Below are 13,765 nucleotides of genomic sequence, written 5' to 3'. Positions count from 1 at the left end.
TGAAAGCAGATACAAAAATCTGAGATTTATTGAACTTGAAAATAGCATTAAATTCCACTGAAACATTCATTATAAGTAAATACCTACAACATTACACTGAAAATATCACCAACCACATATAAAACCATGGAGAGAGGATCTGTCGGAACGTAGAGAGCAGCTTAACAGCTAAACAAACAAAGTATTAAAAGAGGAATTGTCAGACTGGACAAAAAGAGCAAAGGCCATGCACAAAAGAATCATCCATCATTATGTTTTTTTCATTTTTTTTCAGAAATGCTGTTCGTCGCGATTTTGATGTTTTAGTTTCAGCCATTTCTGTAGTTCGGCCTGCCGACAGGTGCGCTTCACTTGTGCTGCAGCCCACTTCTCTGTCTCAACACCAAGATGTGACGCAGAACATTTCGGAGTCCTGTTATTTCACCAGTGAAAAATAATAACAGCTACAACAATTCATGCCGGGGGCGTGCTCTGCTGCGTGTTCAGAGTGTCGCTTTGTTTCTGCTTCTACTTGGGGAAGAAAAACCCGACAGTCCACAGTCAGATGCCTCCTTTTCCTAGCATCTGAGGGAACGTGAAATCAGCAGCAGGAGAAAGAGAGGACCAACTGCTCGGGTGCTGGGGGTGAGGAAGTGGCGGGGCTCTGTCCTTAACAGCTGAACATAGAGCAACACGGCCGGGTTACTCAGCAGGACGCCACCGACGTCACTTCAAGTGTAGGCACTCGTGGCTCTTCAACAGTGCACAGCGACAGCGGTTGGGAGAAGAAAAACTTGCACCAGAGGAAAAACTAAATGGTTCCTCCCAAAGCTAGTTTGACCTCGCGAAGGTTCCCCTGGGAGAAAAATCCCCTTTGCACTTTTACAAAAGGAGTGTTTGAGCTCGACGTCACAAAACGGACATGTTGTGGAGCGATGGTGCTTGAAGACGGAGTGGGAGTCTTTGGCGCTCAAGTGTCACGGAAAAGAAAACTCAAAGAACAGTCGCCTCAAAGAGCGGTTGCCACAATCTCCGATCCCAATCCAGGAGGATTTAAGACAAAAGTTTGTTATAAAAAACAAAGAAATGGAGTTTTGCATCACAACGGGAACCCACAGAAAAACAACACACATCAGAAGTGTACTGTATGGCTAAACTATACAAAGAAAAATCCTTCATTCCAGGCTACAGGGCCGAGTCATTTGTTCCCAACAGTTCAGCCACTAATCCCTCTCCTTCAACTCCCTTTTTCTTTGTATGGACCCCTGCCACCGAGACGGACCAAGCACGACAGTCAGCCATCTTGGCACGGGGCAGGTCCGGACTCTCTCCCCTCTCTCTCTGTCTGTCTGTCTCTCTCTCTCTCTGAGGACGCGTCGCCACTTTGGGGATGAGACGCGCCAACCATAGCCCTTCCGTTTACACACGAGTTAATCAGTCTATCATTAACATAACTCCATTAGTATTATATATTGTTAAAACAGATGCCGGCGCTCAAATATCTCTATGTATTTTTAAGATTTCCCAAAATAAAGATGTAAGTCACAGAGTAGTTGCAGTTTTTGCCTGAATGTATCTGAGGATTACCGCACAGTAATTAGGGTCTCTCTTTGCTTGCATATACATTACTACTAAGTTAGTATGCGGGTGGAAATGACTAATCAAACCCTTTTAATTTATTTTTTTTCAAAGTTACTTGAGCGTTCCTTAAAAGCGGGAGGAACCACGTCTGAAGGGAGGCGAGAGATGCGTGGGCACCGGCAGGAGACGGAGAAGCTTTCCGATACATGACGAGTCCCAGCTCAGTCCACAGCCTGCGTCGGGCCCAGAGAAAGCGAGGACCCATCTCCTCTCGCTCTTCTTTTTATTTTTATTTTGTCATTTTATTTGTTGGGAGCGTTAACAGGAGCGAGAGGTGAGGCTGGATCCACAGAGATTAACCAAGATTTAGCTGAACATGACCAGACCGGCCAATGCGGGTCTGCCCTCTTGCGTTCTGATTAGTCGTAATCCAAGAGAGGCGGACGTCGTGGGAAGAAAAATAATGAATCGTTCTCGGAGGAGATCCAGTCGTGTAAAGTCTGTGACACGCACCCCTCGTGGAGCAGCAACTGCCTGCATTCATCTACTGCATGATGAAGCCGGGCTGCGGGGCCATACGGGGCGCGGGCCGCTGAGGCACAGCCGGTGGGTACTGAGAGAGGAAGTGATTTGGGTAGCCGGACGGGACGTTGGGGAAGGGTTGGCCCGTCCTGGGAGGAATCGGCGGGTACGGCGATGCCGAGTAGAAGGCTGAAGAAGGCTGGGGGGCGGCGGCCGGAGACGAATTTAGAACGGGTGCCGGCTGGGACGGCGGGACCGGGGGTTTCCTCCTGGGCTGGGCAACGGGGGAGGAGCCGCTGCCGGCCTCGTTGAGGAGAGAGGAGGGCCTGGCTGCCGCCGCCGCCACATCCTGTGATCGGGAGTTGGGGACGGACGCCTGAGGGAGCCGGTGACCGTTGAGCACCATCTCCTGCAGCTTCTCGATCTTTACCCGTCTCAAGTGGGCCAGCTTTCTGTTGCTCTGGTAGGAGTCGATGAAGGAATCCAGGGTCACGTCGCCGTCCAGGAAGGAGTCTGCCATGTTCTGTGTGCAGAAGTAAAACGATTTGTTTAGAGAGAGCGAGAGAGACGTGCCTTCTGACTCTCATTTAACACCATGTTTAGAGTCTTAAAGATGGAAAGGCGTCTATAGAATTTACAAAAGGCCAAAGTCCTGCCTTATCAGCAAAACCTGTATTAAAATGATCTAATGACTTTATTTTACTGGGTACAAATATAAGGAAATAAAGATAAAAGCTCCATGTCTGTGATCTAAGGTGACAAAACTTACTGGGCAGACAATAAGGTCAATGTTACGCGTTGTCCCGGGAGCGGCCATATGGGAAAGCTTCCCAGCATCATAATAACAACAATAATAATAATAATAATAATAATAATAATAATAATAACAAATCCTTGATTAATCCCAGTGGGGAAATTATTCTCTGTATTTTACCCATCTTTAGTAATTAAGGAGCAAACTATGGGGAGACCAGGGATCGAACTAGTTGCTGGTTTCAGAACGACCACTCTCCATGAGCTACAGCCGCCCCAGCATGCACTGGGGCTTGAGAGTCACGCGTGTGTCGGCATGTTTTTCACAGGGTGTTCTCAAAACGTTTCAGCTCTTCCTACACTTAAAGACGTCAAACTTAAAAAAAATGCCATGGTCAAATAAAGAATTCCAGTACACAAAAACTGGGAACAGTCCCACTTCCAGTTAGAGTGAGGAACCTTTGAACTGGTTATGAACGGGTACTTCCTTAATATAAATAAAAGTAGTAACCGTAAGATGCTTTGCACTATGCTGCAGCAGAGTGTTACCCCCCTTCCACTAGCTTCGTAATTATTATTTTATTTCTTAACCTGAAAATAGCCCTAATGGTAGACAGGCAACTATCGCAGGCTTACCTCCGTCTCCTCCTCTATTTTGGCTCCCTCCGCCTGCAGCAAGGCCAGCAGAATGTCCAGGGAGGTGTTTCCTGACATGTGGTCTGTTAACGAGGGAGAAGATATTATTATTCTGAGGAACCCCAAAGTGAGTAACACTTAACACATATTGAACAGATGGAAACTACAATTTGACCGTCAAAGTTTGCGCAAGTGTCGTGAGAAGGGCTTCCATCATATGCTCATGTCCTGAACGCTTTGTGCCGTGACTCGATGTGATGACTGATTTGGTTTGGCCAACAGGTGGCACTGTCGCGCCATCACTGCTCACTGAACGCCTCACTTTCCCTGCGGTTTGATAGGCCCCCTTTTTGTCCGGAAGAGAGCTGCAACAACCTTTGCAATGCAACACAACAATACTGCAGATCAGTCGCAACCATTTTCCGACACATTTGAGCGACAACTGGCGTCCCGTTTACTCGGCGAAGCAACACAGACGCAATTTGGATTAAGTGTGATCAACGGCTAAATTAATACAATAAAAGAAAACAAGTAATCCCTCAGTAACAGAAATGAATAATGACAATAAGAATATTAATATTAATAATAATTGCACAAATCTGAGGCAGGATATGTTAAATGTGCCAGTCTCAGCCCTGTGAGTGACACATCCGAACAACCCCAACGCCTCCTCTTGTTTGCTGTGAACTCGCAAAGCCCCACACAGTCAACGGCAGAACAGTCTCTCTCAAAGGAGCGAGTCTGTTCCTTTGTTCCTAAGCAGTACTGAAAGTCAACACCAGCCCGGGCTGGGATTACACACACGCAATCAAGACTGATGACGCTTGGCGAGGAATTGTCAACTCACCCTCACCGAGCCCTGACACGGTGTAGTTGAACTCTAATTCCAGTAGAGACGGCAGTCTAACCCAAGATGTCATTCCGGCGTCAGCCTCCGCCTAAGCGAGGCCACCTGGGCGCCGTTTCCACGCAAAACACACTCTGACTCGGCCTCATACTGTTTTGGCTCGCTGCATCAGCCCGGCCCCGGGATTTGCGTCTCCATTTCAACAAGGCTACCTGCTTGAAGGTGTGTGTGTGTGTGTGTGTGTGTGTGTCCATGGCGGTGATCAGCAGCCAAAGGCGCGGCTGTAAACACCGCGCTCCCTGAAACGCCAGCAAGTAACAATATAACTAAATGCCAAGGGATTTTACTGAGTCACTACTAAAACGATCTAGCAGTTCAACAGGTTTTAAAAAACTTGCTAAATGACCGAATTACATAATTACATGTCAAACTGGCTGCAGTTCGCCCTGTAACGCTTCGCTCGGCAAAAGCCGCAAGAACAGGATCCCTGGCGGCAAACGCACACAAAGAAAAGGCTGCGACACACGCAGTAGGAACAATGAGCGGCGAAGCTGCTGGTGATTAACGTTGCCCAACCTTCCTGGTTTCACGTGGCAGCAGGCTGACCTGAGAGGGACCGGCATGAAGGAGATCTTACGCAACCCGCATTTCACAAACAAACCCAAGAGTTCTGTCAAATTGGCCAATTAACGGCGTAGGATGAGTCGGCGAGGGACGGCAAAAAAAAAAAAAATCTCATGTTAGTTTGCCATATTTCACTGGAAGATTTTGATAGGGCAGGGATGAAAAACAAAAACGTTCCAGGACGTAACGCGGCGGAGACGCTTCTCCTGCACAAAGCTGCGACGCTCTGGAGACGACACACAAGTCTGGGCCCGGAGATCATGAGACAGCCATTTAGTAAGTGGATCCCCATTGACCTCTGCTGTGACTGACTCTCACTCATCCTCCTCTTTCCACCTTCCCTGCCTGCAGGCCCCACATCATCCACCACTCCCTCCCGCCCACTGTGCCTGTTTTACACCAGCTTGCCCGGCAGACACAAAGGCCCCACTGTGAGATGCGGCTGGTGTTGGTGACGGGGCTGCCCCTGCCATTCAGGCCTCCAGAGTCCAACGGAGAGTGAAGGGAAAAGACAGAGGCCGCACATTTCCTGGAGTTAAAAAAAAAAAAAGGTTGGGTTGGTTGCTGGTGATACTGTATGCAAAAACAAACACGCAAAGAAAAACAAAGCGGGCTGCTGCAGGTCGGATCCTTCATCTGGGTCAAACGGCTCCATTTCTCTCGGCTGCCAGCGTCGCCGTCCTTCCCCAGCTGCTCCGCACAGAAAATCCATCCATACTAGGACGGCTGGTGGACAGGAGGCGGGGAGGAGGGGGAATGACACCGGGTAACCTACATTTGACAAAAGCCATCGCTTGCTGACAACGCACTGCTGCGTCGGTGTGTTGAGCCCGGTTGAGGAGGCGCTTGGGATGTTGCGCCGCTTCAGAAGAAAGATTGTCTCAATATCAGCTTAAAGGGATAAGTGGTTCTGTGTTTGGCATACTGTACCACCTCAGGTTCAAACTGCACCATCAATGTGAGGCCGAGCCAATTTGAGAAGTTGAAAATATTCCTCGCTTTGGATCTCGGCGGGTCATTCAGGGGTGATGGAGGGTCCTGCAGCTGAACCAGTTGAACCAGTTGATCTTTGACAGAGTAATGTGGGTTTCTTAACCCTAAATGAAATGTATTTATGTTATAGTCACAGAGAAATTTGCTTATAGATATATTTTTATATTCTTATAAATTAGGGCTGAGCAAGTTAACGCGTTATTATCGGTTAAGTTTTCAATCGATTAACGGCGTTAATAATTTGATCATGAGTTAACTGCTTTTTTTGGAGGGAGTAGGGGGGGCTTTTTACTTTGAAGGCGATTGATGTAGGTGCTCGCACGCGCTTCCGTAGCCTCACCGGACGATTTGTCGACTTGAGCCTGACGTGAAAGCACATATTGTTCTGTAGTTTCTGTTCTCAGCTGCCGCGAGTCGCCTCACAAGGCTTCACAGGCGGTTAGTCTACCGGCAGGCTCGCGCTGCAAGCTCAGCCTCCCCGGATTGAACATTAATCGCGCATACGCAAAGCTGCCGCTGATACCTGTCATCTGTCCTTCACATCTCCACCTCATTCAACCAGACGTCAGTGCACTTGTTCAAGACAACACAGACTGGACCTTTCTCACTGAGGAAGAAAAACTGAACTGGAAAACATGAAAAGCACTTATTGCTTTTGTATCAAGTTAATTAATTGCTGGTCTTAAACAAACATCTTAAAAAAAAGGTAAGCAACAGACTGAACATGGACACTAGAAGGAATGGTTTGTCTCTCACAGGGACCCTTACTACTGAACAGTACCTGTTCAGAAAAAAAAAAAAAGAAATCAGATTTATAAACTACCTACCCACCCACACACAAGTATGTAAACTTGCTGTTGCTCCAGAGTGCCTGTTATATTGTTCTGATAACATTACTTTAAAATAAAAGCTGCGATACACTAGTTTTTACTTTATTATTGAATTTGGTGCGTAATGCGATTAATCACAGAAAAATCATGCCATTAATCAGTTAATTTTTTTCAACTTTTCCCAGCCCTAATAATAAATGCATGTACTATGCTGATACAACCGGCCCTTTGAGGGCGACCATGATGCTGATGTGGCCCAGGGTGAAAATGAGTTTGACACTCGTGATCTACGAGTTGCTGTCTTTTGTGGGAAAACTGAGGAGTAACTTTAAATAGCGATGCGTTTCAGTGTTGCAGAAATCTTAAAAAGTTTGACTTTGGAGTATCGAATTCAGAGAAAGCTACCCCGATCTACATTTCATCTTTCGCATTATGGGTCGCTCGCGTTTCTTTTAGCCCCGCCTCTCAACCCTCAGTCCAGCCTCCAGGTCTCATTCACATGAGCTGAGGAGGGAAAACAACTTTTGATTCTGCCATTGGTGCATTTGTTTAGTTGTGCGGCTCTGTTGTGCTCGTCGACTGTCCACTTATGCAAGTAAAGCGTGTCGTGAACAGCATTGAGGAGTGTGAATAGACGGCACTCTGCTGCATTCAAAATTCCTTTCAAAATAAACTCACAGGATTTTTTTTTGCAGGCACACGAACCATTGAAAACGAGTCATTTGGGTTGAAAGTAACGACGGATGTTCCTTTTCTGGAAGTCCCGCACAATAATACACAGTGGCACCGGGCTTTTTAGAGTCTGCACGCCTCGCAGGGAAGAAGGCAAAGTCAAACTTTTATCAGCGTGGCCGAGGAGTCGGCGTGCTATTTTGAGCCGGCTGCTCAGCAACCGGCACATGCGTCACCAAGGTCACGAGCATCGTCACTCCCACTTCTTTACACACTGAGAAGTACTGTGAAGGTGCGCCTTTCAAAGGTTCCCGGACACTCATGAGATCCCGCAGCGCAAAAATCGGATCGGGAACCGGGAAACAGCGAGTTCGACCGCAGAAACGGGACGGCGGGTTAAGGAAGAAAAAGAAGGAAAAAAAGCTTACGAGGTCTAACGGGAAACACAAGAAACTAGACAAACCGGTCTCTTCAGAGAGAGAGTGTGTGTGTGTGTGTGTGCGCACACACACACACACACGATGAACAAACAAAGAGGAAGGAGAGGGAAAAAAATGATAAAAAAACATAACAGCAGAGCTTCCTATGAGGACGACTGAGTCTGAAACAGGATCGCTCTAAAACTGAATTCACATCAGCCAAGTGTCTGGTTTTTGACTTTCGTCGCACCTCTCCGTCTGTCCTCGTGCTTGTATGTCAGCTGTCACCATCATATGATCTAAATAAATCATCTTTAGGTTTCAGCGACAGTCCTGTTTTCTTATTAACACACTCAAAAACAGGAAATGATGAGTCCACTCCATATTTGAATAAATAGGGACACGTGCCAGTGCAGTTTTTGTCTTTAAAATCATAACAATACGAGCTTTGGTAAAATATTAATGTCACAATGTATCACTGTACTAAACGTATGTTTAGACTGGAGTTGGCCTCTCTTTCTGGTTAAGCCAGTCCGGTGTGTGAGCTCAAACTAGTTGCATTTTGCGCTAACCGGCTAAGCCGCTGCAAGCCTAAACGTGTCTATGTGCCAATTGGCGGGTTGGCAAATGTAGATTCGAGTTGATATTTGGCAGTAAAAATGTTGCACTCCGGTCCAGCGTCTGGCATGAAAGGGAGGAGGGGGGGACTTTGCTGGTCGTCAATCAGCTTTCCGTCGCAGCAATGGTTTCCTGGTAATATCGAGCTTTTAAAACGAATCGGGTCGACCATTCTTAAACTAACCCAGACCATCACAGGAAATCAAATGCATATATTAGATCAAATTTCTCTGAGGCTCGTCCCGCATGCATTTCGTTTATGTATCGGTTTTCCAACGACTTCATGGACAAGAGTGCTGAAATCCAGTATGACCTGGGGAAAGCTTTAAAAATCTAGGACGCCGAGAGGAACCAATCAATAACGCCTTTTTTCCCCTTCTCTCTTTCAAGTGTACCGCTGCTGTACCTAGGGTGGACTTGCGGAGCTCGTAGGACTCGAAGCTCTCCTGGAGACTGTTGTAGCGCTTGGTGAGCTCATCTTTCTTGTGGTCCAGTCTGGGCTGCAGGGCCAGGTTCTGCTCCGCCAGGGTCCGGTTGCTGACCAGCGTGGTCTCCTTGCTCTGCTGGACTTCCTGCATCTACAAGCGGACGAGAAAAAAAAAAGACACTGTGAGAAAAATATTAAAAGTTAGTAGTATGTTTTTTCTCTCTTTCATGCTGGATTCAAACTGAACCCAGGGTGAGAAGACGTCCTCCTCGGCAAAGAATATTGATTATTTGCAGAGAAAAAACAACAATATGAATCATTGCGCTTAACCTGCCAGTTTGTTTCACACAGCTCGCACGAAGCGCTTTACGTATTTTTAGAAAGACGAGCCGTGAGAACAAATGTGTCATAGAGCTGTGAAAAAAGAAAAAAAAAAAAAAAATCAGCAGCCTCCCTTTCCCACGAGAAAAAGGAAACTTCATTCTATTTTTTTTTACAACCGCTCATCATTTCATCTCCCAGTGTGATGCATCTCAATTGTGCAACAGAGAAACAGAGCATGAGGGAGACAATCAATGGCTGCCCTGTTACTAAATAATGAATCCTTCCCAGGACAGACAATCTGACTTGTTATAGCAAGAAAAACACAGGCATCTAATAATAATAATAATCATCATGGCTGCACTCCATTCAGGTGTGCCGGTAACTACAGAAGTGCCAGTGCTGGAGTGAAAATGCCTGGGAAAGCCTCCGTCGCTTACCACTGGTTGCTTCTAAATGAAATCAAATAACACAAACACAATTAGCGCTGCAGCTAACGATTCATTTCACCACCGATTTGATCGACTGGTCTCTGAAATGTCAGAGCACGAGGTTAGGAAGTTACGGCGCCATTCAGAGTCCCAAGCGGGCCGTCAAGCAGAGCGGCCTCGAGGGCGGGGCCACCTCGTCACAGTGTAGTAGCCGTCCGGGTCTGAGAGTTGTCCCGCGTCTCGGCCTTCGAGCGTCAACCCTTTCACCGTTGGGTTATCACGGAAAGTTCATTTGTAACATTTTGTTTTATTCAGCGTTCGATTGCGTTTAGCTCCGCCCTCGTTTCACTTGTGGAGACGTCACGGTGACTACGTCCACTTGTTATATAAAGTTCACGCTTATAACAAAGAGAAGTAGCAAATCATGCTACTTGAGAAGTGGGATCCAGAAAATACGTAGCCCCCCCACCCAGCCCTCATTGTTTGCGAAGAAAAAATGCCAAAGAAATGTCTCCTGCTACTTCTCCAAGGACTGAATTCACACATTCAACAAACACGTTGAATGTGCAAATCTAGCCAGGATTGGGCAGCAGGAACAAGTCTCTAAATATACATTGCACAGCAGTTTCTAAAAGTGAGCCGAGGCAGGCATTGTTTGGGTGGTGCGATGACAAGGGAATCAACAGTTCATGCGAGGGAACGCGGCTGAACGTGTCCGTCGTGCCGCTCTATTCCGCAACATCGTATCCTGAAGTGACCGCCGGCCTCCCTTTTAGACACAGCCGATTCGCTCATCCACCGGGGGCCCGGCTGGAGAAGCAGACCTTAAAATAGCATCCATAACTACAGGCTTGTTCTGTCAAACCAAGCACGGGTGTGGGGGTGTGAATGCTCCACTCGCGCCGTGAAAAGGCTGAAATAAAAAAATTGCAGGAAATGTAGGTTAAGAGCTGCTCTGGATGGACCACAGACCTGGACTCCTGGAGAGCTGGTGGAGCAGCCCAACTACAAATAGACACAGGTCGCTGTAGTAATACGCCTCTAAATTTAGACGCACGTTCCGTTTGCCTCAGCAGTTCTTACTATCAAATTCATCCGTTCTCCTGTGTGACCGCAAGGGAAAGCCACACGAAAATCTCACAGGACGTCGTTACGCAAGTGTGAAACAGGATGAGCTTGAACTCAAGCTACGGCTCCAGACCTCTGACCTACAAACGTGAGCGGCTGACGTTCTGTGGAGTGCCCCCGCTCTGGCCCAAGACCTGCAAATGTATTGAAATATATAATATTGAAATATTATATATAATAATAGTTGTTAGGGTTGAACAGACGATCGCATACTGCAGATATGTCGGTATTAAGATGGCGATGGGTTTGAGTTGTATGGTACACACACACACACACACACACACACGTTAAAAATCAATAACTACCGGTTAATATGCGATCATTTATTTTAAATCCCCAAATATCTATCATCAGCATCAACTTTGAGAAGAAAAAAAAGATCTGCACTGCTGCAATTAGTTGTTCTCAATGTTTTGAATCTACCCATTATTAAAACAGAGGCACCATCATAGAGGCATTGACTTTGAGCTGCAGCGAGCATGCTCTGTAAAAACTCGTCCCAGGATTAATGAACACCCCCCCAAAGATAAGAAGCCCAATGCGAGAGATGATCCTCAGCTTAATCTCGACTCGCTTCAAAACGTAACCTATAACGGAAAGCTTAAAAGAAAACATGAGCCTGAAAACATCATGCGTTTGAACTGGGTCACCCGTGAACGGAGATCATGCCGGCTTTTAGCGCAGTGGATACTCGCAAGGTAGCTCGTCAAAGTGTTGCTGAAAAGATTTACACGCGTGTTGCCTTTTGGATGTTAAATAAGTGCTGCACGGCAAAATTCAAGTTCGAATTCACCTGTAAAACATGATGTACTGAATCTGGACGATTTGCACTATTCAAAACACGCGCTGCCTTCGGTCTGCGTTTAACACTCTGGTGCGTCTGTACGCCTCGGGCACGAAGCGGTATGCGTCTACATACTCGAGCGGCGGAGTTCTCAGTACTCTCTGGTTTCACTCAACACATCCATGACACCACCTTTTGTTTCCCGTACTGCGCCTCACAATAGAGAGGAGGACTTCCCCCGGCCGCTGCACCTCTGGCTCAGGCGTGTCTTCACCCGCCTGGTTCGGTTCATCTCTCCAGTGGAGACTCGTGACTCGACTCAAGTCAAGTCAACAACTGCAGAGTCGTTTTTGCGGTACGCAAATCCCCTCCCTCCCAGTGCGCTACAGGGAAACAGGAAAACATGAAACCACCGGGGAAACAACGGGTGTGGATTTAAAAAAAGAAAAAGAGCTGTCAACCCAGAGAAGGTCCAGCTCACATCACGCGTCCAAATAGCTAAATATAACGTGTGTGTGTTCTTTCATGCTTTTTGTGAGGTGAAAAGGATCCCAAAAGCACTTGAACAGCTTTTAGTTTCTCATGTTTTTTGTTATCACGTATAGGCAACAAGTCTCTTGCAATGAGAGTGCCAGAAGGGAAACGCATCGCGCCATGACAACGGGCATGAAGTCCTGTGTCCTGACAGTTTCTAATAACGGGTCTAAAAAGGAAAAAAGGGAGTGTGTGTGTGTGTGTGTGTGTGTGTGTGTGTGTGTGTGTGTGTGTGTGTGTGTGTGTGTGTGTGTGTGTGTGTGGAGGGGGGGTTCTCACTCTACAGTGACAATGAGCATGGTGGGAAAAAAATCTTCCAACACCGGGGATCTGCTGGGAGTTGATTCAGCAGGGCAACTTAAAGCCCCGCACATTATAGAAGCCGTGTGGGAAAAAATCAGGAGCACAAATCATACGCATACATACATACATACATACATACATACATACATACATACATACATACACAGTCACATCTGTCAGCACTCCCTCTTAATATGGCACTTCTCTGTTTGTTGTAGATAAATATAAACTTTCCAAGGACTATGGCTCACGTGGAAAAAGCTGAGGCTCGTAATCAGACTTGATATGGTCAGAGAGCCCAGCAGGTACACGTTCAATGGAAACGAGCCAATGGCCTTGGTTCAATTAATGATCCTTCCGCAAACTGCCTTCACGTGCCTTTGTCGTGTAAAAACACTTCTGAATGTGAAAAGTAGTCTAGTGACTACGGCACAGAAACTAACTGGACTATTGTTGAGGTGGAAGCACTACTTCTTGTTCCGGGTGTCCGCTGAGCGGAGGCAGACAATACATGCGGGTGTTAAGTATTGTTTTCCTCGGTATAGGTCTCCATGCGCAGTCACTCCATAAATTGGCAGATTTATGAGTGGAGTTTGGCTTGACGACCTGTCTGACCGGAGCGAGGCCGCGGTGCTTACATTTGTATACGTTTACTGACAATGACTCAGCATTCTTTTTTTTTATTAAAATAATTAAAGTGTTATTGTCCACACTCACGGCTAAACGTAGAGGAGCTTCGACACTTCCGTAAACTGTCGTAAAGTGGAAACCCTCCAAGCGTTAAACTTAAGACAACGCTCGCCCCTGCTCCGCTCCCAAGGTTAACGATGCGAGCTTTATTTGGGGTTTTTTGTTACAACAATTTAGTTCGGCTGACACGCGCACATTTTAGTGACACAAATCCCTCAATTTGATTCGAAGTAGCCATTATCGGACCACAGGAGATGTTGGGTTAGCACAACAAAGGGGTTGATGGGAAAGAAGAAAGGAAAGAAAAGAAAAAACAGGAGTCAGTAGCTAACGACTACAAAAGCGGGGATAGCTTAACGTACCTCATCCAGCTCCTGCACCATTGTTGTGAGTTTCTCGTCGTCCTCCAGGATTTCATTGAGCTCAGTCATCGAGTAGGCGCTGAACTTGTTGTTAAAACTCGACATTTTCGCTCGGGTTGTGCGTTTCTCTCCGCCTGTGTGCTCCCTCTGTCTCGCTCCTCGGATTGTGACAGCTGACTGAGCTTCCCTTACAGGAAGTAGTGTCGGGGCCCGGTGCCGCCTTCACGTGCCGTCGGACATATTGGGTTTACCGATCGACACCACAACGGGCGTCAATTGCGAAATAAATCGACAGTGCCAGCTGAAGTGTT

The 13,765-nt window shown here is 46.9% G+C and overlaps 1 protein-coding gene across 1 annotated transcript; it reads right to left on the bottom strand.

The window, feature by feature from the left end:
* vps37ba (VPS37B subunit of ESCRT-I a) lies at nucleotides 1–13,630 on the bottom strand. The gene is made up of 4 exons (XM_068566600.1): nucleotides 13,455–13,630; nucleotides 8,881–9,052; nucleotides 3,472–3,554; nucleotides 1–2,605 (listed from the first exon to the last, which is right to left on the bottom strand). The coding sequence occupies exons 1-4, from the start codon at nucleotides 13,557–13,559 to the stop codon at nucleotides 2,105–2,107; spliced, it is 861 nt and encodes a 286-aa protein (XP_068422701.1). The 5' UTR covers nucleotides 13,560–13,630; the 3' UTR covers nucleotides 1–2,104.
* Nucleotides 13,631–13,765: the final 135 nt, after the last annotated feature.

This window comes from Clinocottus analis, unplaced genomic scaffold (assembly GCF_023055335.1).
Source record: "Clinocottus analis isolate CAN_PGR_092001 unplaced genomic scaffold, fCliAna1.0.p SCAF_7, whole genome shotgun sequence".
NCBI lineage: Eukaryota > Metazoa > Chordata > Actinopteri > Perciformes > Cottidae > Clinocottus > Clinocottus analis.
This window is presented reverse-complemented; position numbering and strand designations above follow the sequence as displayed.

Excerpts from the sequence above, each read along its gene's own strand:
- vps37ba (XM_068566600.1), bottom strand. The coding sequence starts at position 13,559 with ATGTCGAGTTTTAACAACAAGTTCAGCGCCTACTCGATGACTGAGCTC. Across the intron at positions 9,053-13,454 it reads TGGTGCAGGAGCTGGATGAG|ATGCAGGAAGTCCAGCAGAG; the intron begins GTACGTTAAGCT and ends GTCCGCTTGTAG. Across the intron at positions 2,606-3,471 it reads AAATAGAGGAGGAGACGGAG|AACATGGCAGACTCCTTCCT; the intron begins GTAAGCCTGCGA and ends TTCTGCACACAG.